This window comes from Alternaria viburni, assembly GCF_023758015.1.
Source record: "Alternaria viburni strain BMP 2772 chromosome Unknown scaffold_27, whole genome shotgun sequence".
Lineage (NCBI taxonomy): Eukaryota > Fungi > Ascomycota > Dothideomycetes > Pleosporales > Pleosporaceae > Alternaria > Alternaria viburni.
Window position 1 is genome coordinate 296,931 of NW_026055796.1, and position 23,379 is coordinate 320,309.

The window sequence follows — 23,379 nt, forward strand, 5'->3', positions numbered from 1 at the left end:
GGGGAAAAGAAAAAGGCATGTGAAGGGATTTTGTAGGCGCCCATTTGCTATCGCGCTGAGCTTGTGACTTCGCAGTATGGACGACTGCTGATGAATTACCCGTATCATAGCCATGGCGCAAAGAAGTTTTTGCGTGTATCGAGGTTACCATCTCCAACTCCATGAGGCTAATCGCTGAGTGTTTTGAAAAGGTACTCCGTGCTCTCGCAGGTTGAACATGAAACATCTGCACCGAGATTCTCAGAACAGACCATGGACGTGTGTGGCTAACATTGTTAGAAAGAATGCGGAGGGAGATGTAGAATAGAAGAGAAGAGGAGCGGAGTAAAGTTTGGAGCTATATATACGGCAGAGGCTTGCCCTCAGCGCATAACTCCAACGTATAGGTTTTGGAATACCATGTGATCTGCTGCATGTCTTTGACGTTTTCAAAAGCATTGTATCTGGCATGAAACATCATGCTCGGATTTTGGAGAAGAGAAGCCGTCATGTCGACATCAATTGCAAGTTCTGATAAAGGCGAATCTTTTGTGGTTAGTTTTGATACGAACGGGATGCAGCGCGCATCTTGGATAACAAGCTCAAAGACCCAGAGGCGGCCATGTTGTATGCGTTGGGGCTTTTGAAGTACCGCTCACCAACATGAACTCGTATGTTCCTCTTTTTTGGTAGTTCGCGGCAAGCAGACAGCGAAAGACATCATACTGTTCGTTGTCATGTTCGAAGCAAGTCATATCTCGAACTCCTCAAGTTTTTCGTTTTGAGGAAGAAAGCAGGATAATGGAAGAATGAAGGCGGGTGTGCCAGGGGTGATATTTATACCCTACCATTCTCAGCGATGCACAGCGGAAGCCGATGCAACCGCCTGATCATGGACTGAGGCACTCTTTCTTTTTGGTTCACATGGATATCATGAGGAGTAGAACAATGGCCATATCGAAATTGGCTGTATTTTTTTGAGAATGTGGGATCGCATATGATGCAACCCTAGTCGTTTTTGGTGGAATGAAGAGACCGGAAGGGCGAGATTGTATACAGTGTACCCCGAGGGATCGAACGCATCATGAGAGTCTTTTGACGAAGTTCTGGCACATAGGTGCGCTTGCACCCTGTTTTTGGAATCCCGGCGAAGGGAAAGACCGAGGAACAGACATCATCTTGTCGGCGCAGATATTCTGGGGAAGGCCATGATCTTGTTTATGGCGACGGTTTGGTAAGATATAAAGTTTTTGTGTTCTTGCAAGAACAAAGAGAGAAGAGGCGACGGGGACTCGAATATCGTGAGCCGGGGCCGCGACGGCGGACATGCCGAATTTGTCTACGTCTTTGGATCGGTCGAGCGGTCCGAAATCCACAGATCATGGCCACATTGAAAGGTCTTTTTGGAGATGTATGCACATGAGCATTTTTCAGTTGTGTTTTGAACAGCGGAAAAAGGACGTGAACATGAACCTGACTGAGATAGCTTTTGAGACCAGCCCACATAGGCTGGACAGGTGGAGTTTTCGAAGAATACAAAAGCAGTATATGGGAACGAGGTCCATAGGCAGGAGAGCGCTGTTTATATAGACGTTGTGCCAAGAGGAGTCCGTTTGAGTGATCTCAGAAAGGCGTGAGGAATACGATAGAATCATAGTCTAGTCTATGGGCGGGGAATCTGGGTTCGTATACTGTACCAGTAATTTAAGTAGACTGCTGAGATAAAACGTCAACATGTAGCGAGCAAATATTTACTATCGAGAAGCAGTCGAAAGAACCACACGCGACAAGAGCGGCGTAGAAATAGTATTGGGTATCAGAATACGCGACGATATGTGACCAAAGCCGATCGACCGACAAAGCGCCAGAGAACGTGACCGAAGCCGATAAGGACACAGGGCATAAAAAGAATGTGCCCGAAGCCAAAGAAACAACGGCCGTGACAAACCTAGTAAACACCCGCAATCGCTCGCTCCATCACTTATACTGATACTCGTTCTCGTCATCGCTATCATCCTGTCTTTCAAGCACATCTTCAATCTCCTCGTTCAGCAGAAGACCCATATCATACGTCTTCTCCCTGATCTCATCCGCCTCTTCCCTGCCCACAGAACAGTCGTCCATAATGAGCAGAATCGCCGCCTCAGGCACCATGACGGCTTGCACAAAGGCCGCGATACCGGATGCTTGGACGACGCGATCCTTGCAGTTCTTCATTTCGACCTTGAGGGTATCCATGACACTCTCCGTGATGACGCGACGGCCGTGAGGACCATAGTAACCGGGGTAAGCGGCCTTTTCGTCAAGCGCGTACGACTCCAGTTCCTCTTGCACGTCTTCTGCCAGATCTGTTCGTCTCGAGGGGACGGCAGCCGCTTTTCCAGTCAATGCCAGCGGTTCGTAGCGATCTCTGTGTATACTGGACCGGTCGTTGTAGAGTATTTGTAACAGCGTCGCCTTGCTCCTTCGTATTCGTCTGGGAAGCGCTTTCCAGTCAATATCCGGGTATCCTTTCTGTGTGTATTCCTTCTGTGCCGACTTCTTCTTGTGCGCATGGCAAAATGCGGACTTGTTCTTGACCGTCTTATCCTTGCCTTTCCAGAAGTTCCAGTATTCGTCCTGCTCGACTGGTTCCGAACATAATGTGCATCGTGAGCCTTCTTCCTCTACGTCGGGAAGCTTCCCGATGTAGCTGCTAATGTCGTCGAGGGCTTCTTGTGGTGCGCTGGAATCAGGCTGTGAGGATGGTGGCTCCTGATTCTCCTTCCAGCTGCTGAGTTGACCGAGGAGTTGGGCGGTTCTGGCTGCCTTTTCTGCTTTTTTGAGTGACTTGGGACTCATTGGAGTGATCCCTAGTTCCTTGTACAGCTCTTCGCCTTCGAGTATCTTGGGTGTAGCATCACCGCCTTCGGGTTTTGTGTCTTTCACCTTCTTCTTCGGTCTACGCAGCCCCTCGATATTGTTTTGTGGTCTGTCGCAGTCTTTTGGCAGCGCAAAGAGCTCTTCGTCGTCTAGACCAACGGAACTGGCATCGCTATCGTCACCAGCTTGTGACAGGCCAATCCGCGATTTGTTCTTCACTCCATAGGTCTGCCCCGTAGTCTTTGACGCTGCCTTCCCAAACTTCTTCGCAGGTGGTGGTGGTGCGTGTATATTCCTGGTCTTCGAACCATAGCCCTTGCTGTTCTTACTGGTCTTCTGGGAAGTGTGTTCCATACCCCAACTAATCGGGCCATCGTTGGCTGACCCTGCAGACGACGCAGGTGTGTTTTCCTTCGAATCGTCGAATATCGTCGTGGCTTTATGCGCTTGACCACTCTGATACGTCCCACTCGTAGGCGCACGTATGATCCCAATCTTCTTTCTCGCAGCCTTCTTCTGAGGTCTTCTCAGAGTTGTATCCTCGGTATTCTTCGACGTAGGTATAGTGGGCTTCGCGGGTTGGACCGGTTGAGGAGGGGGAGGATGCGATTCATTGTCGGAGGACACGGGCTCGGCATTGATATCGATTTCTTCCTGCTGATTTGTAGACGAAGTGTTGTCATTCGCCTGCCTCTTGGACGCGGGTTCTTCGTGATCGTCCTCGCCAGCATGCCGCTTTCCACCAATGTTTCTTAACAATTTCGGCGCCTGCTTCGTCAGGTATACCATTGTCGCGCATAAATGAAGGAGACGGAACGAAAGAAAAAGATACAATGCGTCCTCGAGGTAATGCGATGTTGGCGCACGTGAATGTGTAGTCTTCCCGAGACGGACTCGAGATCATGCAGCAACGCGCCTTCCGGCGTTCCACCCCAGAACGCGAACACCGCGTTCGCGCTAGTCTGTCTTATCGATAACGCCCGAGCTCCGCCAAAAAAAGTTACCAGAACTTGCCAACTTCGGTCGCAAACCCTCCTAAACAACACCAAACCCCCGGCATATTCTCACGATGGCTCTAGACGAAGCGCTGCAGCAGCCCTTGAACTTCACCGGTCATCGGCATATGATCTCGCGCCTCCTCCTGGCAACCCTCACCGGCCGACCCGTTCGCATCTCGCAAATTCGCTCTTCCTCGACCACACCCGGCTTAACACGCCATGAGACAAACTTCATCCGATTACTCGATTCGGTGACGAACGGCTCGCAAGTTCAATTCAGCATGACGGGTACGACATTAGTCTACAGACCCGGTCTCATCACCGGAAGCGCCGAGGGTCTAGGAGCCAGCGGCGGCGTAATCAGACACGAGATACCAGCCGAGTGCAGAAAGAGGGGTGTGAGCTGGTGGTTGATCCCACTCTGCGTTCTCGCGCCCTTTAGCAAAGGAAACATGAACGTCGTCTTCTTCGGCGAAGGCTGTGTAACAGCCTCCACAATCGCCGGCGACGTCTCCGCCGACACCGTCCGCACCGCAATCCTCCCACTGTACAAAAACTTCGCTATCGAACGAAATATCGAACTGCGCATCCTCAAGCGCTCTTCCGCGCCCGCAGGAGGCAAAGGCGCAGGCGGCGAGGTACAACTCGTCTTCAACCACCAAGTCCGCCTCCCCAAGACACTGCACCTGCTGAACCCCGGACGAGTCAAGAAGATAAGAGGCGTAGCCTACTGCGTCGAAGTCCCGAAGAGCAATAACGAGCGCATGACCTTCACCGCGCGAGGCATCCTCAACAAATTCGTCCCAGACACGTACATCTTCTCCGACGCCAGCGCCGCGCCCTTAATACCTACAAACGCCAAAGGCCATTCCAGCGGAAAAGTGAAGGGCGCCGTGGGCTTCGGAATCAGTCTCGTTGCGGAAACTAGCACGGGGTGTATATACTCTGCAGACGTATGCTCACCACCCGATGGTGGCGTGCCCGCGGACGAAATCGGCAAGCAATGCGCATACCAGCTTCTCGAGAAGATATCGCAGGGAGGATGTGTGGAGAACGTTGCGGCGCCTACGGTACTTATGCTCATGGCTATGGGTAGCGAGGATGTGGGCAGAGTGGCGCTGGGCAAGGATATACTGGGCAGTGAGGAGATTATACAACTCGCGCGGGACTCCAAGGTCTTCGGCGGCAGCGCATGGGGCTTCAGGGAGGCAGGCGGCGAGAGGGATGAAATTGTCGTTAGCGTCGTAGGAAGGGGAGTAGGCAATGTGGGAAGAAAGGTTGCTTAGATTTCTTCAGTTTGGGAAAAAGTTATGCGCGCAAATATGATACCCCCAATTTCTCATTATCTATCTTGGTATGATAACACCATAGTTTTGTGCGTGTACTTCATGTGGGCGTCACTGAGACAGCCAGGCAAATACATGTCTAAGCAAAGAAGAGACGCCGCCCAATGATCTGATTCGCATAAAACCACTGTACAAAAAAAGCTGATGCTAAAGCTGGAGACGTTCCTACTGCCTCTTGCCCGCCGAGCTCGCTCCACTGCCACTGTCCTCATCGCTCTCCTCATCCTGATCCTGAGCATACTTCTCGTTAAACCTGTCCTGGTCCCGATACGGGCCCTCGCTGCCCTCATCATCGCTCAGCAGGTCCTCATCAGACTCGCCGGCAAAAGCATCATACAGCTCTCCACCCCTCTTCGCGCGCTTCTTCCTGCCTGCAGCACCAGAAAGCAAGCCCGCTTCATCTCCAGCTTCGTTGTCGTCCAGGACCTCGAACTCGTACGCATCGCGCGAGTCCTTCATGCGCTTGCGCCTAGCAATGAAGAAATAGATGCCGAGACCAGCCATGAAAACGATAATCAGGGCGAGGGCGCCGTATATCCAGATTTGGGTGCGCTTCGACACGCCGAATGTGGGGAAGGGGTTGGGTAAGAAGTTCTCAGATGGATCAGCAGACGCCGTGGCACTGGCACTCGCAGTCGCCGAAGTCGTCGTCTGCACACCACTGTTAGCTGGTGTCTGAGAGGGCTTCTGGTTCACGGGACGGTCGGGGTGGTCATCGGGGATGGATGTCATGGTAGGTGAGGTACCACTGGGTATGGTAATACTAGTGGTATGCGCCGGATGGTCATCAATCTTGTCGTGATCGTCGTCGTCGTGCTCGTCGGGGATGGGGCGGAGTTTGGCTTTGGAGGCGTCGATGCATTCACCCCAGAGGCGGAGCTTCCAGTCGGTAAATGTGCCTGTCTTCATGTTGCCGGATTTGACGTCTTTGACTATGACGGTCCAGTTGCCAATGGCGTTCTCTCCCCAATGGGCGACGGACATGAAGGTCCAGTCAATGTAGCCGTATGGCGCTTCGTCGTCGCGGCGTGCGGTAGACAGGTGAGAAACCATGCCGCTTGGAGATCGAAGTTCGACACTGAGATCGCCACGGCGCTCGTGCTCTACGTTCATGGTGAGGGTGATATGCTCGACACGGGCGAAGTTGGCCTTCTTGAGCATGTCCTCCTTGACTTCAAAGACACTGGCGAGGCCCTGGTTGCCTTCGGGGATCGCCTTCTTTACGTGCATCCACGGCGAGTAGAACCATGCTTGGGGCTTGACGAGCTCCCACTCCTTCGCCTTCTCCACGATGGCGTAAGCGTCGAGCTTTCCGTATCCGAACTGATGGCTGAACATGCGATCAATCGAGGTTTTGGTCCAATCGCTGGGCGTGTCAAAGGGAACAGCTGTCATAACGGCGAGCCATTGCATGTCGCGCCATGTCAACTCAGGACGGGCCTGAAGCGCAAGGGCGAAGACTCCTACACCAATGGGTCCAGCGGCCGATGTACCTCCATGCTGGCTGGTGCACTTGTTTGCGCCGACGTCTGTTGTGTGGATGGCATCGCCGCCGCCACTGCTGTATGTTACCACCAGCTGCGCGGAGCAGGCCTCGGAGTAATATGGGTGGCCGTTGTTCTGGTCGATGGCGCCGACGGTGATACTGTAGATGCTGTTGGTGTAACCGTCGAAGTTGCAGTTGTCGTCGCTCGCAGCACCATTGCCTGCCGCGAAAACGTAGATGGATCCCTTTCCACCGCGGCCCTTCTGAACAGCAGTGACCATGGCCTTCTCAATGAGGATGCCTGGAGCTTGCATGGTCTTACCATCGTCAGGTGGACCCCACGAGCACGAGTAGATGTCGTTCTGCTGCATCTCGAAGTTTATCGCGAGTGCCTCGTCGAGATCTGTAATGTCGCCCGACAGGATGCGCACACCCGAGATCTTCGCGTCGTAGGCAAGTCCGACACCGCAGGCGTCGTTCCTTCCGGCGGCGATTTCTCCCGCGCATCGTGTGCCATGGCGGTCGTCGGAGAGCTTCGGGGTGGGTAGGTCTTCGTGGTCGTTGTAGTCGTGCGAGCCGGCAGCGAAGAAGTTGTCCTTGAGGTCGTTGCTGGTGTAGTCCAGGCCATCGTCGACAACGCATGCGGTAACGCCTTCGCCGGTTATGTTCTGCAGCCACACACCGGTGACGTTTATGTCGTTCCCAGGCGTCTTCACATTGAAGATGTGCCATTGCTCTTCGAAGATGGGGTCCTTGATTTGCAGCTGGCTCGCTACTTCCCGCTGAGCTTTGATGGCATCCGTAACAGGGGGCCCCCGTTCTGGCAGTTCTGGGATGACGCTGCGCTTCCAGTGCCGCGCCTTGATCTTTTGCTTTTGGGTGAAGTGGACGCTGTCGAGAGGGTGGTACTCGGGGCCGACTTCCCGTTTCCGCCGCCGCCTCTTGAGTTCTTGTTGTGCGTCGTCTACAATGTCGTTCTCGTGCTTGGGGGCCTTGAAGACATGGTGGTCCTCGAGTGTGCCGAAGGGGCCCTCGTACGTCAGGCCGAGGTGCGCGGCGAGGTCTGAGGGCGATGCGGAGGGGGAGATGTGGACGGCATAGTAGTCGTGGCTCGAGTAGTTGCGGGGTGGGAGGTGCCTTCCCGCAGTAGCCAGTGTGGCTGCCGTCAGCAGGCTCCAAAAGTGAATGCGCATGGCGGAGGCGCCGAGAGGGTATTAAGTGCAGCCGGCTGCGGTCATGTATCGTGGAGGGTCGTAGGGCGTGACGTGGCAGCGCGTGCTGAGGAAGTATGCGTAGGTGGGTGGTGAGGATACCGTGGGCGGCGAGTCGAGAGGGTCGTCGGTATTGAGCTTATTGAGGAGACTGATTACGACGACAGGGTATTAGATGGACGGATGGACCGAATGCCTATGCGCACGAGTGCAGTGCGGCGGGGGAACAATACAGGCGTAGTGTAATAGTGTGAAAGAGGAGGAAGAAGCACCTGGGGCGTCACGTCGAGGGAGTCGGCGACTGAAACGTTGATGTTTGACACTTCTCTGGCTTCTTCGCATGCAAGGTGCCTGTATTGAGACCCCCGGGACGCCTTCCCCTTGTGGCGCTAGTGGCCGCCGCCCTTGCCTTGCCGGTCGCCGTGTGGAGGATGCCTGTCTGTCCAAGATGCTGCCGTCCAGCTCGAGCCCCAGCCTCCTCTACCGCGCCCGCCACCACCATTCTGCGATATGCGCTGGCCATGGATAACTGCCCCGACCCTGCATCTGTACCGCTCTTCCTATGTCCTTGCACTTAGCATCTCTTGATTTTCCCGCGACACATCGCTGTCATTGCGCCGTCCATCATCGCTACCGCATATTGCACCCCAGCACACCTCCGCCGCCTCTCCGCACCCGACATTCTTAGGTAGCTACCACCATCGAGGGCTGCAATTGAGACGTGTATCTAAGACCGGATGTGATAGTGTAACCTAGCTACGTAGATGCGCCCGACCTAGTTTCGTCCCATCTCCCACAGGACGGTGGTACGCCCCGCTTGCTTCACCGTAACCATTACCGATCCCATGATCTCGTCGCATCATGGAAAACAATAGGAACAGCGGCTCCTTTGCATCGCGGGCCGTCAATCCTACTCTCCTTGAAGTTCCAGACAGCAATCCCCAGAAGCGCAAATCCTACCGCCGCCCAGCTGATGCGCAACCCGCAGGCGCATCCCCACCAGAGCCCGACATGTCGAATACCGTACCCAGCAACACTGCGCGTCCTGTCGCAACTGTGCCCTTGAACGGCAATGTCACCATTGGCAGCGGGCATAGGCGGCGGCAGAGCAGACACATACCGCCCCCGACGACAGGCGCAACGAGCGAATCTGTGCCAGCTGCCCCAGAAGTACCTCGTGCGCCACCCTCCTCGTACAGAGACCCGTATGCTAGAGGGGTCAAAGTGCCCGCGCGCTCAAGCTCTGGCCGATCGCGCGACCCAGCCATCCAATTGAACCCGAGCAGACAGCAGGCGACTATCCAAACAGCTGCCAACAGACTGTATGAGCTGCGGTCACCACCCTATGCGCCAGCCGAACCGTTGGCGGGGACCGTCCAGAGACGCGGCTCTCAGCGCAGACCCTCTGTGCCCGACCGATCGCCCCTGCAAAAGTTGGAGGGGAAGCTAGACGATATCAGCAAAGAAGAGAGAAGGGCACGGATACTCGAGGCGGAACTAGCCGCGCAGGAGAAGGCTGAGGCGGAGATGCGAGAACGACGAGCGCGAGAAGCTGCGCAAAAGCAACGTGTCGTGTCTGTGCCCATACCGGAGAAGTCATCCAGCGCTTCTGCCCCGACCAACAACGGCAGGCGCCAGGTGTCCATGCCATTCCAGGATAAAACCATGTCCCCGCCAATGTCCCCACCCATGTCCCCGCCCATGAGCGACCTGGAATCGGACGACGGCTATGCCTATGACCTTAGCGACCCATGGCATCCCTCGGATGCGCAAGGAGGAGCAGTCCAGTCCGTTCAGCATGTGCCCATGCAAAAGGCGCAGGTTGTTCCCATGGCCTACCAGCCGGTACCGCATACCGATGCTGCCATACCGCGAGGAAGCAGCTTGAAGGGAAAGGAACCGGCGGGTTCACGGAAATCTGGCAGCTACAGCGATCGGAGTATGCTGCCTTCGCAGAACATGCCCAGGAAGCCCGTAGCCAACCCCGCGGGACTTGGCCTGGTAGGTGTCCGCGACACTTCGACACCCTCTGATGTATCTCGTTCGGAGAGCAAGAGGGGCCAGGGGAAAAGAGACAGCCGAGGATTCATGGCTGCACAGATGGAAATGCAGCAAAATGATATCGACTACAAAGGATCACCGCGAGAGAATGATACCCAGCAACTGCCACGCAAGATACCCCCCGTTCCCCAGACCGTTCAAATTCCGCCTATTCCGCCTGTCCCTCAGACCAATCGCAAGAGCGTCATGTTCTCTGAGTCCGAGTCGGACCTAGAGCAGCACGACCCTGAGAAAAAACATCGCTACTCCCGCCATCACAGCGAGCCGGAAAGGACCTACACACCCGCTCCTATGCTCGAGGAATGGAGAAGTGCACCGATCGGTCTCCTTACTGCAGATGATCTAGATCTAGACGCTCCAGTCAAAGCCAATAGCGGCAACAAAGCATGGTGGGAAGAGAGCAAGGCCTCTCGACGAAGACGTTCCGGCGGATACGCGGAGCCAACTTACGATGGCTATGCCGACGATGCCCCCACACACACTGCTTTCAATCCACCACTATACCTCAAGTGTGGACCGCTCCTACGCTACACCGGCCTTCGGAGAGATCGCAGCGTTCCCGGACGTGAGCGTGAAATCTGGAGAGGCAGTATCATGATTGTTACTGTTGACGCCTCTTCTTCGTATGCCAAGCCGCCGACGTTGCGATTGTTCAAGCAGCCAATGGACATACTTCCGCCTCCGCCGGAGGAAATTAGCCAGGACCAGTTGGACCCATCCTACGTCGATCCCATCGAAGGCCAAGTCAAAGTGTCGCGTACTGGTGAGGCGCTATACGTCAAGCCGGTTGACGAACTCGCAGAGGACGAGGACCTATCGCGCATTGAAGACGACACCGGTTTGTTCTCCACGACTCGAAGCACAACGAACGGATCGGGTTCTAAGTCAACCCGCATTCACAAGAAGGACGGCGAGAAGCTTGGCAAAGTCCGTGATTTCCCCGGTATACGCCTGTATGCTGAGCGAGGCGTGACCTTCTGGCGCTTCAACATCGAAGTCGAACTTGGCAGTACTCAGACACGCATTGCCTACAAGATCAACCAAGGTCCTGCCATCGGATTTTGGGTCCCAGCCAAGGGAGAGTCTATGAATATCATGTTTCACAGCTGCAACGGCTTCTCGGCCACTGTCGAAGCGAATGAGTTCTGTGGTCCAGACCCGATGTGGCGCGATGTACTGAACACGCACCAAACCCGCCCATTCCATGTGATGATCGGTGGAGGTGACCAGATTTACAACGACGCTGTAATGAGGCAAACGACTTTGTTCAGACAATGGACTGAAAACAGAAACCCCATGCACAAGCACCATCAGACATTCTCTGAGGAGATGCAGAACGAGCTGGAGCAGTTCTACCTTGATCGGTACGCAATGTGGTTCTCCCAGGGTTTGTTTGGCATGGCCAACTCCCAGATCCCAATGGTCAACATCTGGGATGACCACGACATTATCGACGGCTTCGGATCATACCCTCATCACTTTATGCAAACGCCGGTATTCACCGGTGTTGGTGCCGTTGCTTTCAAGTACTACATGCTCTTCCAACATCAGTCTGTACCCGCCGAAACCGACAAGACCGAACCGTCATGGGTACTTGGAAAGAGCCCTGGTCCGTATATTAAGGAGCGCTCTCGCAGCGTCTTCATGCAACTCGGCCGTCAGGTAGCCTTTCTCGGTCTCGACTGCCGTACAGAGCGACAGCGTGACGAGATCCTCACCGAAGACTCCTACGACATCATCTTCGATCGTCTGGAAGATGAGATCATCAAGGGTGAGACTAAGCACTTGATTGTGCTGCTTGGAGTACCCATTGCCTACCCCCGCCTGAACTTCCTCGAGAACATCCTCACAAGCAGGCTTATGGACCCTCTAAAGGCTCTCGGCCGCGCAGGAATGCTGGGCAACTTTGTCAACAAGTTCGATGGAGGCGTCGAAATCCTTGATGACCTGGACGATCATTGGACAGCCAAGCACCACAAAGAAGAGCGCAACTGGTTCATCAAAGAGCTGCAACACATTGCTTCGACTAAATCTGTGCGCGTTACCATACTCGGTGGTGACGTTCATCTGGCGGCAGTCGGACAATTCTACAGCAACAAGAAGCTGAACATTCCCAAGGACAAGGATCACAGATACATGCCGAATGTTGTGTCTTCCGCCATTGTCAACACACCACCTCCAGACGTGATGGCAGACATCATCAACAAGCGCAACAAGATACACCATCTCGATTCAGACACAGATGAAGACATGATCCCCCTCTTCACTCACGGCGTCGACGGCAAGAAGAGGAACAACACACATTTGCTACCACACCGAAATTGGTGTAGCATTCGAGAGTACAAGCCAGGATCTTCACCATCAGAAACGCCATCACCACCCACGACCCCCGCGAACGGGCCGCGCACGGGAAGAACGATGTCAGACTTCGCGCCTGGACAGCTGGTGAGAAGACTCAGTGGCCAACAGAGAAGACCTTCAGGAAGAGGTCGCGGACCACCTGTGTCTTATCGCAACAACCCTTCGTATGCCGCCGCCGATGAAGTTCAGATCGGCCACCATCAACCACAGTCTTCGTTCTCGCCCGATCGATCAGAACCTGAGAGACCCACTCGTTCGCGACGCAATTCTCTGACATCGCTCTTCCGTCGCCGCGCGTCAGTAGATGTCGCCCGTCCTGACACGTCTGAGACTGCAACACCTCCTCTAAGCCGGCATAGCGTGTCGCAAGATCGACCGTCTACCTTCCATCGCCGACCTAGCGTACTGACTAAGAAGACTGAGCGGCACCACGGCCCATACGTCAACCTTGAGGGTGGTCTTGACATCTGTCTCAACGTCGAGGTATCACAGCACGACCCGGCTGGTATCACGATGCCATACAGACTACTCGTCCCAGCGCTTACTTATGTCGAGCCTGAGGAGGGCGTCGTCGAGAAAGAAAGGGGTAGATCCCGTGGTTTCTTCGGCTCTTTCGGTGGCAAGCGCAAAGCGACGATCGGCGATGATGGGAATTCCATCTCGGGCAGCGAAAGCGGAAGTGAGCTTGGGGAGATGTCTAGTGAAGAGGAAGAAGAGCGCACGCAGCAAAGGTACAAGGTCGGACCTCGGATAGTCATGCCGAGTATGGGGTCTCAAAACAGGCGTGGCTCTGAGCCTGCCCCTGTCACTGCCATCGGCCCTGCAGCTCCCGTTCCCACTGCCCGAGAGAACCGTCTTAGTTCAGGCTTCCATGCTAACACAGCTGCAACTGTAGCTCCGAACCAAACGAACGGAATCCCCCGCGATCTCGTTCCAGAAAGTCAAGGACGACGAAGCTTGGATGCAGCTGCGGGTACCTCGTCCAGAGCTGCTGCTTGGGACAACGTAACCGCGAAACGGCACGTCAGCATGCCGGTCGCGCCTCCCGCTACCCAGACTGCGACCCAAGCGACAGCGATGCCATCCCGCTCCGCCTCCACGCGCAAGCAGCCTACCTATAACTCGTCTCACAAGTCGCAACTCCCTGCGCCTTCACCAGAGATAGAACCCAAAGTGCAGCGAAGATCCATGGGTGGTATCTTGAACCAACACTCGCACGACAAGAAGTGGGAGCATGATGCCCACGTGGCCGCTCATACACCTGCACAAACGCAAAGGAAGGCGAAGCGGGAATCATACCCACCACATCCAGCGATCGTCGGCGCCGGACCAAACTCGCCCTACTCGCGAGACGGGCAAGGTCTCCAAGCACGACAAGACACAGCCGGCGGCGACTACTTCTCCAGCGGCGGTCGAGACGGCAAGACCCATCCTGCCACCGCACCGCGTCAAGTCGTCGACCCAGAGTACACCGAGAAACCAGTCCAACGTGCTGACTACGCCGCACAACCACAACGAGGCGGTTACGACCGCACCTCTTCCTACCCAGCCTACCCCCAACGTAACGGCACTGCAGGAGTAGGCGCAAAGTACCTCGGTGGAGGCAGGTACGAGGACGAAGACGAAGATAGCTTCGATAGCGCTGATGACGATGACGCTAGTCTCAGCGGACAGGAGCAGGAGATGAGCCAGGATAGCTTCGTGGTGCCGAAGCGTAAGAAGAAGTGGCAGATTTGGAAGTAATAGGTGAGGGGGGATTGCAATAGTGATCATCGTCTGGTTAGACGGGGATTGGATTGGTAATGAGATTACGATTTGGGTACATGACTGGTTCGGGCTTCTTGCCCAGGGTACATAATGACGGCGCAGCGTATACCATGGTGTGTTTAGCGGGTTTTTAGAATAGCGACGTCCTTTCTCTTCTCAATCCAATTTCTAATACTCTGTTCTGGTATTCTCCTCGGTGTCATGTGCGTCGATGGAAAAGCTGGAATTACGGCTTGTCGTCGGTAAGCTGATGTTTCGATTGGTCGTCAACCATCACGAACCAAGGTTCCGACATCTCATCCATAGTACACCTAGGCGGAAGTATGTATGAGCCTGGTATAATACGATACGTATCCCAGCGATATCCTCACAATCATCAATAAGCCTGCCGACTACATCAACTCCTCCCAGGTCCCTTTCTCGCCGATAATCTGCATTGTATACTCCAGCCTCCGCACCAACGTCACGAACAATCTTTCAAAGCCAGCCAATATGTCTCTCAATCCCCAACTTAAAATCCGCTTCACCCCCAAGATGCTCAATCAAAAAGCGAAGAAAGCCCAACCCACGCAAGAAATGTTGGACCTGGGCATACAAAACTCTTCAGATTCGGCCTTCTTCAACTTACCAGGCGATATCCGCAAGCGCATTTACGAATTCGCGTTCACTACGGACGAGGTTATTCAACTCCTTCCTCTCGACGCGGATTTCGAAGGGGCAGCTATCACTGAAGCGGAGGTTGATGAGGCGATGGAGATAGATATCGATCTTGATGATATGATGATGGGTCTTGAGATCAACGATACGTCTCTATCCGACGACACGAAGCCGCGAACGCGAAACCCCTTCGCCGCAATCCTCACATCCCGACAATTCTACTTGGAAACACACCTTTTGCCTTTCCACCACAACACCATCTCCTGCGCCAACATAGGGGACCTCGGCACTATTCTTTGCCGCCTGTCACCCGCCCAAGCATCCTCTATCCGCTCGCTGAAGATCCAGTGGGCGACCGCGCTGTTAGCAGTGCAGGAGTACATGGATTTACCTTGGGCATCTGGGACGGAATTTGATTCGCTTAGATCAGCACTGCAAATGCTAGACAAACTGGAGGAAGTGGTCGTGGATTGGGCGGGGAAGAGGCGGATTTTTCTTAACAAGAAGAGGGTGGAGGAGGCGCTGAATGCGTTGTGTGGGAGGAAAATTGGTGTTTCGTTTGAAAGGGGCGGGGAAGAGTATCAAGAGGTTGTGCAGCGGGTGGGAACCGTACAGCAGAGGAAACGAGTGGAGCGAGCGGATACGGCGATGGAGTGGGAGGCGCGCGCTTGGGATGCATGAGGGGGAGAGGGAGGTGCGCGGGAGGGTGGAGATGGAGAGTTATGAACAATGTGCTCATGCACTTTGACATGATAACTATGGCTGCAGTTGTTCGTCTAGTGAACTGTATTCCTCCTCTGGATAGCAATGCATGTACATGTTGCTATACGTTTGATGAACGTCCCTCTTCCCTGGAACCTCAGAATGCATGGCGATGTCAACAGAGAGTTGGACGAGTGTGAAGTAGTAGCTGATAGCTTGACTATTACGATTAATAGCACAATGCTCCTCGCATACTCAGCATATGCGCTTTCCTTCCTAGTTCGTAGCAGGTGTTTAGAAGTGGGAATATTAGTACTACGCAAGGGTAGCCCCGCCAGCAAAAGATAAGGCCCACAAGCACAACGAGTCCGCAAGAAAACAGCAAAAAAAGGTGAGAGATCACTAGTCCTGGTGGGGCTGGAAGAATTGTTAGTACAGGAAATCGAATCACGGTTGTCTGGAAATCACGTACTTCGAACCCACGGCATCCGCATAACCTGAGATGAGGTCATAAGAGTCTGACGAATCTTATAAGAACGGCGCGCTACCACTGCGCCACAGGACTTTGTTGTCCCTGGACTTGTTTTTGGACATTTTTCAAAATGAATCATTTATATTGTGGATGCGCAAACATGGGAGAGCTGAATGTAGCCGGTACCTATCGATTGGAACCGTTGTACATCGCACAGATATCATAGGCGGGGCAATGCAAACGTCGGTGAGTGATGACACAAAGAAGGCCGCTAGTCGGTGGGGTGGCTGGCGCCCGCACGCGTGAGGGGATCGGCCAACCACATCCGCTTAGTTGGACCGTGAGACATCTACCACGGTGCTCCCTTCCGCGTTCCTTGCTTCACAACCATCGCTGTCACTCACCTGTCGGATACAATCGTTACACGCATCCTGAGAGAAGCCTTCCATTGAGTAAGTCATGACTCCAATCCTTCGTCGATCCGTAGACACCCTTCTATCCACGTGGCGGGTGTCTGAGGTCGTTGCTTCTTTGGGTGTTTGTTGCTCTACAACAGCAGGCATTGCCCAAGAGCAAGACCTGCATGCACTCTCCATTCAATGATCTGCTTTATGATCTGATGATTTTGTTCATCCTAGCATCTCAAAGTTGGCTCTACTACATACGTGATATCCGCACAACTACATCTACACCGCTTCCGAGCGTCTCCACCACGGAACGATCCTACATCTCAACACAATGGTTTAAAACCTAAATATGAGAAGTAATCCATTCTGAGCACCCGACTGACATATCACAAAGGTACCTTCTCTTGAGGCCAAAACCAGTATGACGATCAGAGCCTCCAAATTCACACCCGAGGTGCTACTCGAAGCGCCACGCCGTTCCGGAGGTGTCCCAAATTCCGATGCATCAAAAGTCGTATACGCGGTATCGACCTACAGCTTTGCTGAACATTCGAAGAAATCCGAGATTCGCGTTCTGGATGCCGCAAGCCAGCAGACCAGTCTTGTAACGGATGATGCATCCTTCAGCGAGCCTTCATGGCTTGACGATGAGACTGTATTGTTGCTAAAGTCAAATGATGATGGCACCACGAAGATGGTTGTTGGCTCTCCATACAACTTCGAGAAGACGTAGGTTCAGTACTCCCCATATGAGTGTGCGACTGCTAAACGACTCTCAGCAAACATACTGCTGTACATATCGACGGTCCAGTAAGCGACGCCAAGATGTATGCCCTCGGTGATGATACTTTCGGTTTCGCTGTGGTCGGTAAGGCGAAGCCAGATGGTACGCTGTTCAACCCCGAGCTGGCCGAGAAGCCACATTCCTCGGGCAAACTTTACAAGTCCGGATTTGTTCGCCATTGGGATCATTACGTGACGGAGAACCGGAACGCGATTTGGCTTGGCAAGTTCATCTTGAAGAAGTCGGAGAAATCCCAAGATACAGATGCCAACCCTGGGTATCCTCTGATAAATGCGCTAAAGGGAACGGAGTTGGAGTCGCCGATCGAGCCTTTCGGTGGAAAGGATCATTTCGACATATCCAAGTATGGCCTGGTCTTCACAGCGAAAGATCCTGGCCTGAACCCTGCGACACACACGAAGACCAACATCTACGTTTCCGCGTCTGAAACATTCTGGGATGATCTTCACTTCAAGGACCAGCCACAAATTCAAAATGTATCCATCGAAGGCTTCGAGGGTGCCAGCACATCTCCTGTCTGGTCGAACTCGCGTGGCATGATCGCTTTCCTCTCTATGAAGACTGATGGCTACGAGTCAGACAAGAACCAACCCTTCATTATCCACGATTACAAGAAACCTTCAGAGGTCACCCTACTCTACGGATCTGAAGACGGCAAGGGTAAATGGGACCGAAGCCCACAGTCAATATCTTGGAGCCCTGACGACTGGCGCCTTTACTTCACTGCTGAATCACGTGGGCGTGGAAACCTATACAGTGCCGGACCTCCTAAGCCTGGCGGCGAGAAGGAGCCTCTGCCATCACTACTAGTTCTGGGTGGGACCATCGGCTCAGTACAGGTGCTCAGGAATGGCGATCTTTTCTTGGCTTCCACGAGCTTGATTGAGAACTCTCTCTACTCACTGGTCCCGCTAAGCACGCAAAGCAAAGACACCGCCGTCTACGATCTTCCCATCGACGATCGGCCATACGACTCAGACCCTGATAATCTGACAACCAAGTACATCTCTTCTAATACTCGCTCTGGGTCCATGTTTGGTCTGTCGCGCCACCAGATCGATGAAATCTATTGGGATGGCGCTGCATCCGGTACCAAGGTCCACGCCTGGGTTATAAAGCCCAGCAACTTTTCGTCCAGCAAAACATACCCCCTCGCTTACCTCATCCATGGTGGACCCCAGGGTGCATGGACGGATGGATGGAGTACGCGTTGGAACCCTGCAGTATTCGCAGAGCAAGGCTACGTTGTCATTTGCCCAAACCCTACTGGAAGTACGTAAAGCTCATACAGTAGAACTTGAAGTAGATATATACTAACCTCATCTCTAGGCACATCCTACGGACAAGCTTTCACAGATGCGATCCAAGGCCAGTGGGGCGGTCTGCCGTATGAAGACCTCGTGCTGGGCTTCGACTACATAAAGCAGAATGTCAGCTACCTCGATACGAAGCGAGCCGTTGCCCTCGGCGCCTCCTATGGCGGATACATGATGAACTGGATCCAAGGGCACCCTCTCGGCCGCGAATTCAAAGCCTTAGTGACCCACGACGGTGTCTTTAGCATGTCCGGCCAGATGGCATCTGAGGAGCTGTACTTCCCCTTCCACGACATCAAGGGAACGCTTTGGAATAACCCCGAGAATTGGGCCAAGTGGGACCCGTCCAGGTTTACCGAGAATTGGGCCACGCCTCAGTTGGTCATACACTCCGAACTGGATTACAGGCTCACAATCAGTGAGGGACTGGCAGCGTTCAATGTGCTGCAGTGTAAAGAAATTGAGAGTCAGTTCTTGACCTTCCCGGATGAGAACCATTGGGTGCTGAAGCCGGAGAATGGGCTCATGTGGCATACGGTCGTGTTGGATTGGATCAATAAGCATGTGGGATTGAAGACGTACACTGAGGCTTGGAAGGCGGGAACCACCGAGTAGTATTTCAGTAGTGAACTGTTACGATATAGTACATTCCGCATCGAATGGTGAAGCTCGACATCGCCATGTATACGAATTCGATGTCTTGATCCTGAACGGCATGTGAAAGTTGTGCGATCATAAATGCTCTCACTGAATCTCCTGTTATAAGTGATCGATCCATCTGAGATGGAAATAACCAGCAAGCGAAAACAAATGCACGCGTTCAATCTTTTCATTCAAGACGCGCTCACATTGTAGCGCGTAGGTAGCGTGAGGCTGCTCTTATCGATAAGGATCTTGGATTATTTTCTCAGGCATCGCGACGGCTCGAACTTTTCCTTAGCACGCAGCTCGTCACCCACCACATCAAGGGCAACAGGATTCACCGCCCTCCAATCTAAACGAAACTCTTCCGCGACCCGAACTCAGCCGATAGATCGCGTGCGCCACCCCAACCACACCCGCTATCGAACTAGAGGCGGCGACGCCTGCGGAGCTCTCAAGATGCCGAAGAAAGCCATCGACTCCCGTATACCGGCCTTGATCCGCAATGGCGCCCAGGAAAAGAAGCGCAGCTTCTTCGTAGTGGTCGGCGATCGCCAAAAGGACGTCATTGTCAACCTCTACCACATTCTGCTGAACGTGGACGTCAAGTTGAACAAGTCGGTGCTGTGGGCATACAAGAACAAGCTGTTGGGATTCTCAAGTCACCGCAAGAAGCGCGAGAAGAAGATCAAGAACGAACTCAAGCGCGGCATCCGCGATGTCGACACCGAAGACCCATTCGAACTATTCGTCTCAACGCAGAACATCCGATATGTCTACTACAAGGAAACCGACAAGATTCTGGGTAACACATACGGCATGTGCATCCTGCAGGATTTCGAAGCGCTTACGCCGAACCTACTCGCGAGGACAATCGAGACGGTCGAGGGTGGAGGATTGGTCATATTGCTGCTCAAGGGCATGAGCAGCTTGAAGCAGCTGTACACAATGTCCATGGACATCCACTCGAGGTATCGGACAGAGGCACATAGCGACGTGGTAGCGCGCTTCAACGAGCGCTTCCTGCTGTCACTCGGGAAATGCGACAGCTGTTTGGTTGTCGATGATGAGCTGAACGTGCTCCCCATCTCAGGTGGAAAGCATGTGAAGCAGCTGCCACCACCGGACCTAGAGCTGGAGGGCAAGACACCCAAGGCGAAAGAGCTGGCAGAGATCAAGGAGTCTTTGGCAGATTCGCCTCCTACCGGAGATCTTGTCAAGCTTGCAAAGACAGTAGACCAAGCCAAGGCTCTGCTGACGTTCGTGGAGGCCATCGTCGAGAAGACGCTTCGCAGCACGGTTACCCTCACCGCAGCTCGTGGTCGAGGAAAGTCAGCAGCTCTTGGTGTTGCAGTGGCAGCAGCAGTAGCGCATGGATACAGCAACATCTACATCACATCGCCCAGTCCAGAGAACTTGAAGACGCTCTTCGAGTTCATCCTCAAAGGATTCGATTCGCTAAACTACGCAGACCACCAAGACTACACCATTATGCAATCTACACAACCCGATCAGAACAAGGCCATCGTACGAATCGAATTACATCGACAACACCGACAAGTCATCCAATACATCAGGCCCGAAGACTCGCACGTCTTGGGACAAGCAGAGCTCCTGGTGATTGACGAGGCCGCGGCAATCCCTCTGCCCCTCGTACGGAAACTGATGGGTCCTTACCTAGTCTTCATGGCATCGACCATCAACGGTTACGAAGGAACCGGTCGTTCGCTGTCCTTGAAGCTGATTCAGCAACTTCGCGAACAGTCGCGAGGTAAAGGAAACAATGGCTCGACCCATGTGGTTGATCGTTCGACTGGAAAGGAGACAAAGGACGGCAACGAGACCTCCATGACTGGCCGGTCACTCCGGGAGATTACACTGTCAGAACCCATTCGATACGCTCAAGGCGACTCAGTGGAGCGGTGGATGAACGATCTTCTATGTCTGGATGCAACACTACCCCGAAGGACGAACACGCAAGGATGCCCGCACCCTGACAAATGCCAACTTCTCCATGTCAACCGGGACACCCTCTTCTCCTACAACCCTGCTGCCGAAAAGTTCCTTCAGAAGATGATGGCGCTGTACGTGGCTAGCCACTACAAGAATACACCCAATGATCTCCAGCTCATGTCGGATGCGCCCGCCCATCAGCTGTTTGTGCTCACGGGGCCTACAGAAGAGAACAAGCTCCCTGAGCCTCTCTGTGTAATTCAAGTGGCTCTCGAAGGTCAGATCAGCAGGGAGAGTGTAATGAACAGTCTGAGCAGAGGACAGCGTGCAGGCGGTGATCTCATTCCCTGGATTGTCTCTCAGCAATTCCAGGACGAAAACTTTGCAAGTCTTTCCGGAGCTCGTATTGTGCGGATAGCAACCAACCCGGAGTACGTCAAGATGGGCTACGGATCAAAGGCGTTACAGCTTCTGGTAGACTTCTACGATGGCAAGCTCGCCAGCTTATCGGAATCTGAGCCTCAGGAGGTGGAACAGATGCGCAGAGTGACAGAGGAAGACTTGGAGAACACGTCGCTCCTACAGGATAATGTTAAGATTAGGGAAGCCAACGAGATGCCGCCGCTGTTTGCCCGACTACAGGAGCTGAGGTCACCAAAGCTCGATTATGTCGGTGTATCGTATGGCCTTACTTCACAACTTCACAAGTTCTGGAAGCGTGCATCATTCGTCCCGGTCTACCTGCGACAAACACCCAACGATCTCACTGGAGAACACACATGTATTATGCTGCGTTCGCTCGAGACGACCTCATCTGACGGTAGCTGGGTCGCCGCATTCGCCAAGGACTTCCAGAAGCGTTTCCTCTCCCTCCTTTCCTACCAATTCCGCTCATTCCCTTCCATCACCTCTCTGTCAATAGAAGAGTCCGCATCAGCAGGATCCAAGCTAGACGCCGATTTAGCCGCAAAACCCATCAGCAAGGCCGAACTAGACGCGCTCTTCACACCATTCGATCTCAAGCGTCTGGACTCATACGCGAACAACATGCTCGACTACCACGTTATCCTCGACATGCTGCCTCCCATCGCCACTCTCTACTTTACCGGCCGCCTCAAGGGCCAAGTCAAGCTCAGCGGTATCCAAACTGCACTACTCCTCGCCATTGGTCTGCAACGCAAAGAGTTCTCCGACGTGGAGAAGGAACTCAATCTCAACTCCAGCCAGCTGATGGCCATGTTCGTCAAGATTGTACGAAAGGCCGCCACAGCGTTCCGCAGCATAGTCGAAGGCGCAGTCGAAGAAACCATGCCCGACGCTATGGAAGTTGAAGAGAACGGTGCTGGTGATGACGCTGCCGAGGATGCCCACCGCTTCATACCGCTCGAGAAGGACCTACAAGAGGAGCTCAGGGAGGGTGGCGATGAGTTCCTGGCTGAGGACAAGGAGAGGCAAAGGAGCATGATTGACGCTCTTCCTCTGCACAAGTAAGTTTCCCAGATTCCACAGTTACACATAAACGGCCACTAACTGTATACCACCAGATACGAAATCGGCGCCGGAGCCGCTGACTGGGAAGACGCCGAACGCGCCGTCAGCAACGCGGCCAAAAAGGGCGGAGCGGGCAGCATGACCGTCGCCGTCAAGACAGGCGAGAAGAAGAGGAAAGTCGGCGAGGCAGTCGAGGAAGCATACAAGGAAGCCGAGAAGTTCAAGGAGGGCGCTGCGAAGAAGAGCAAGAAGCACAAGTCTAGCAAGAAGGCTTGATTGATCGATCGGAAAATATCACGCTGCGTATGCATGGTAAAAGGAGTTCTTACCCTGGCGTTCATAATCTAGTTTGGGGAAAATCCAGTGCTTTGTACTTGAAGTAGTAGTAAGGGTAGGTAGTCAGTCAGTCTCCAATGTAGACCTAACCATTGCTTTAATTGACCCGATGATCTCACTATCTGTATGTCTCTAATCCTCTCTACTCGACCCTATCAAACCAGACCGAAACGAACAAGAAGATTATAATATTATATACGCATAATGGTTGTAGATTTGAAAGAGTCGCGCCCAAGAATCGCTAGTACCAGCAAATCTGCAAAATATAAAGAACAGATTCGAAATGATTCAATCATTGGGGGGGATATCATACGCGTAACAACGAACAATATGGAAAACGGAGATAGTGCCATCTTCTCTCTCTTCAATCCCTGCTCCATACATTCCCCCTTGTAATCTGATGATAGAGAAGGATCAGATAACTCATGCCCTCCTCACGACCTTCATACAGACGGATAAGCAATGACACCACGCCCCTTAGTCTTACACAACGGACACTAACGATCCGACAACACAACATCTGCGCT

The 23,379-nt window shown here is 53.5% G+C and overlaps 6 protein-coding genes and 1 non-coding gene across 7 annotated transcripts; 4 read left to right on the top strand and 3 right to left on the bottom strand.

Annotated features, from left to right (window-relative positions):
- Window positions 1-1,956: 1,956 nt before the first annotated feature.
- On the bottom strand, window positions 1,957-3,630 carry J4E79_009880 (uncharacterized protein; the record flags this gene model as incomplete). Its single annotated transcript, XM_049358721.1, has 1 exon — window positions 1,957-3,630. One exon carries the CDS (start codon window positions 3,628-3,630, stop codon window positions 1,957-1,959), a length of 1,674 nt encoding a protein of 557 aa, XP_049206824.1.
- A 1,720-nt stretch (window positions 3,631-5,350) lies between these two features.
- Window positions 5,351-7,864, bottom strand: J4E79_009881 (uncharacterized protein; the record flags this gene model as incomplete). Its single annotated transcript, XM_049358722.1, has 1 exon — window positions 5,351-7,864. The coding sequence occupies one exon, from the start codon at window positions 7,862-7,864 to the stop codon at window positions 5,351-5,353; it is 2,514 nt and encodes an 837-aa protein (XP_049206825.1).
- Window positions 7,865-8,743: 879 nt separating this feature from the next.
- Window positions 8,744-14,047, top strand: J4E79_009882 (uncharacterized protein; the record flags this gene model as incomplete). Its single annotated transcript, XM_049358723.1, has 1 exon — window positions 8,744-14,047. One exon carries the CDS (start codon window positions 8,744-8,746, stop codon window positions 14,045-14,047), a length of 5,304 nt encoding a protein of 1,767 aa, XP_049206826.1.
- Window positions 14,048-14,563: 516 nt separating this feature from the next.
- Window positions 14,564-15,409, top strand: J4E79_009883 (uncharacterized protein; the record flags this gene model as incomplete). Its single annotated transcript, XM_049358724.1, is given in 2 exon segments — window positions 14,564-15,328; window positions 15,347-15,409. 2 exon segments carry the CDS (start codon window positions 14,564-14,566, stop codon window positions 15,407-15,409), a joined length of 828 nt encoding a protein of 275 aa, XP_049206827.1.
- Window positions 15,410-15,880: 471 nt separating this feature from the next.
- On the bottom strand, window positions 15,881-15,989 carry J4E79_009884. The gene has a single exon. It is a non-coding gene; the product is annotated as a tRNA-Ile (tRNA).
- A 741-nt stretch (window positions 15,990-16,730) lies between these two features.
- On the top strand, window positions 16,731-19,045 carry J4E79_009885 (uncharacterized protein; the record flags this gene model as incomplete). The annotated part of the gene is made up of 3 exons (XM_049358725.1): window positions 16,731-17,038; window positions 17,089-18,386; window positions 18,444-19,045. The coding sequence occupies 3 exons, from the start codon at window positions 16,731-16,733 to the stop codon at window positions 19,043-19,045; spliced, it is 2,208 nt and encodes a 735-aa protein (XP_049206828.1).
- Window positions 19,046-19,531: 486 nt separating this feature from the next.
- Window positions 19,532-22,792, top strand: J4E79_009886 (uncharacterized protein; the record flags this gene model as incomplete). Its single annotated transcript, XM_049358726.1, has 2 exons — window positions 19,532-22,512; window positions 22,570-22,792. 2 exons carry the CDS (start codon window positions 19,532-19,534, stop codon window positions 22,790-22,792), a joined length of 3,204 nt encoding a protein of 1,067 aa, XP_049206829.1.
- Between the last annotated feature and the right edge of the window lie 587 nt (window positions 22,793-23,379).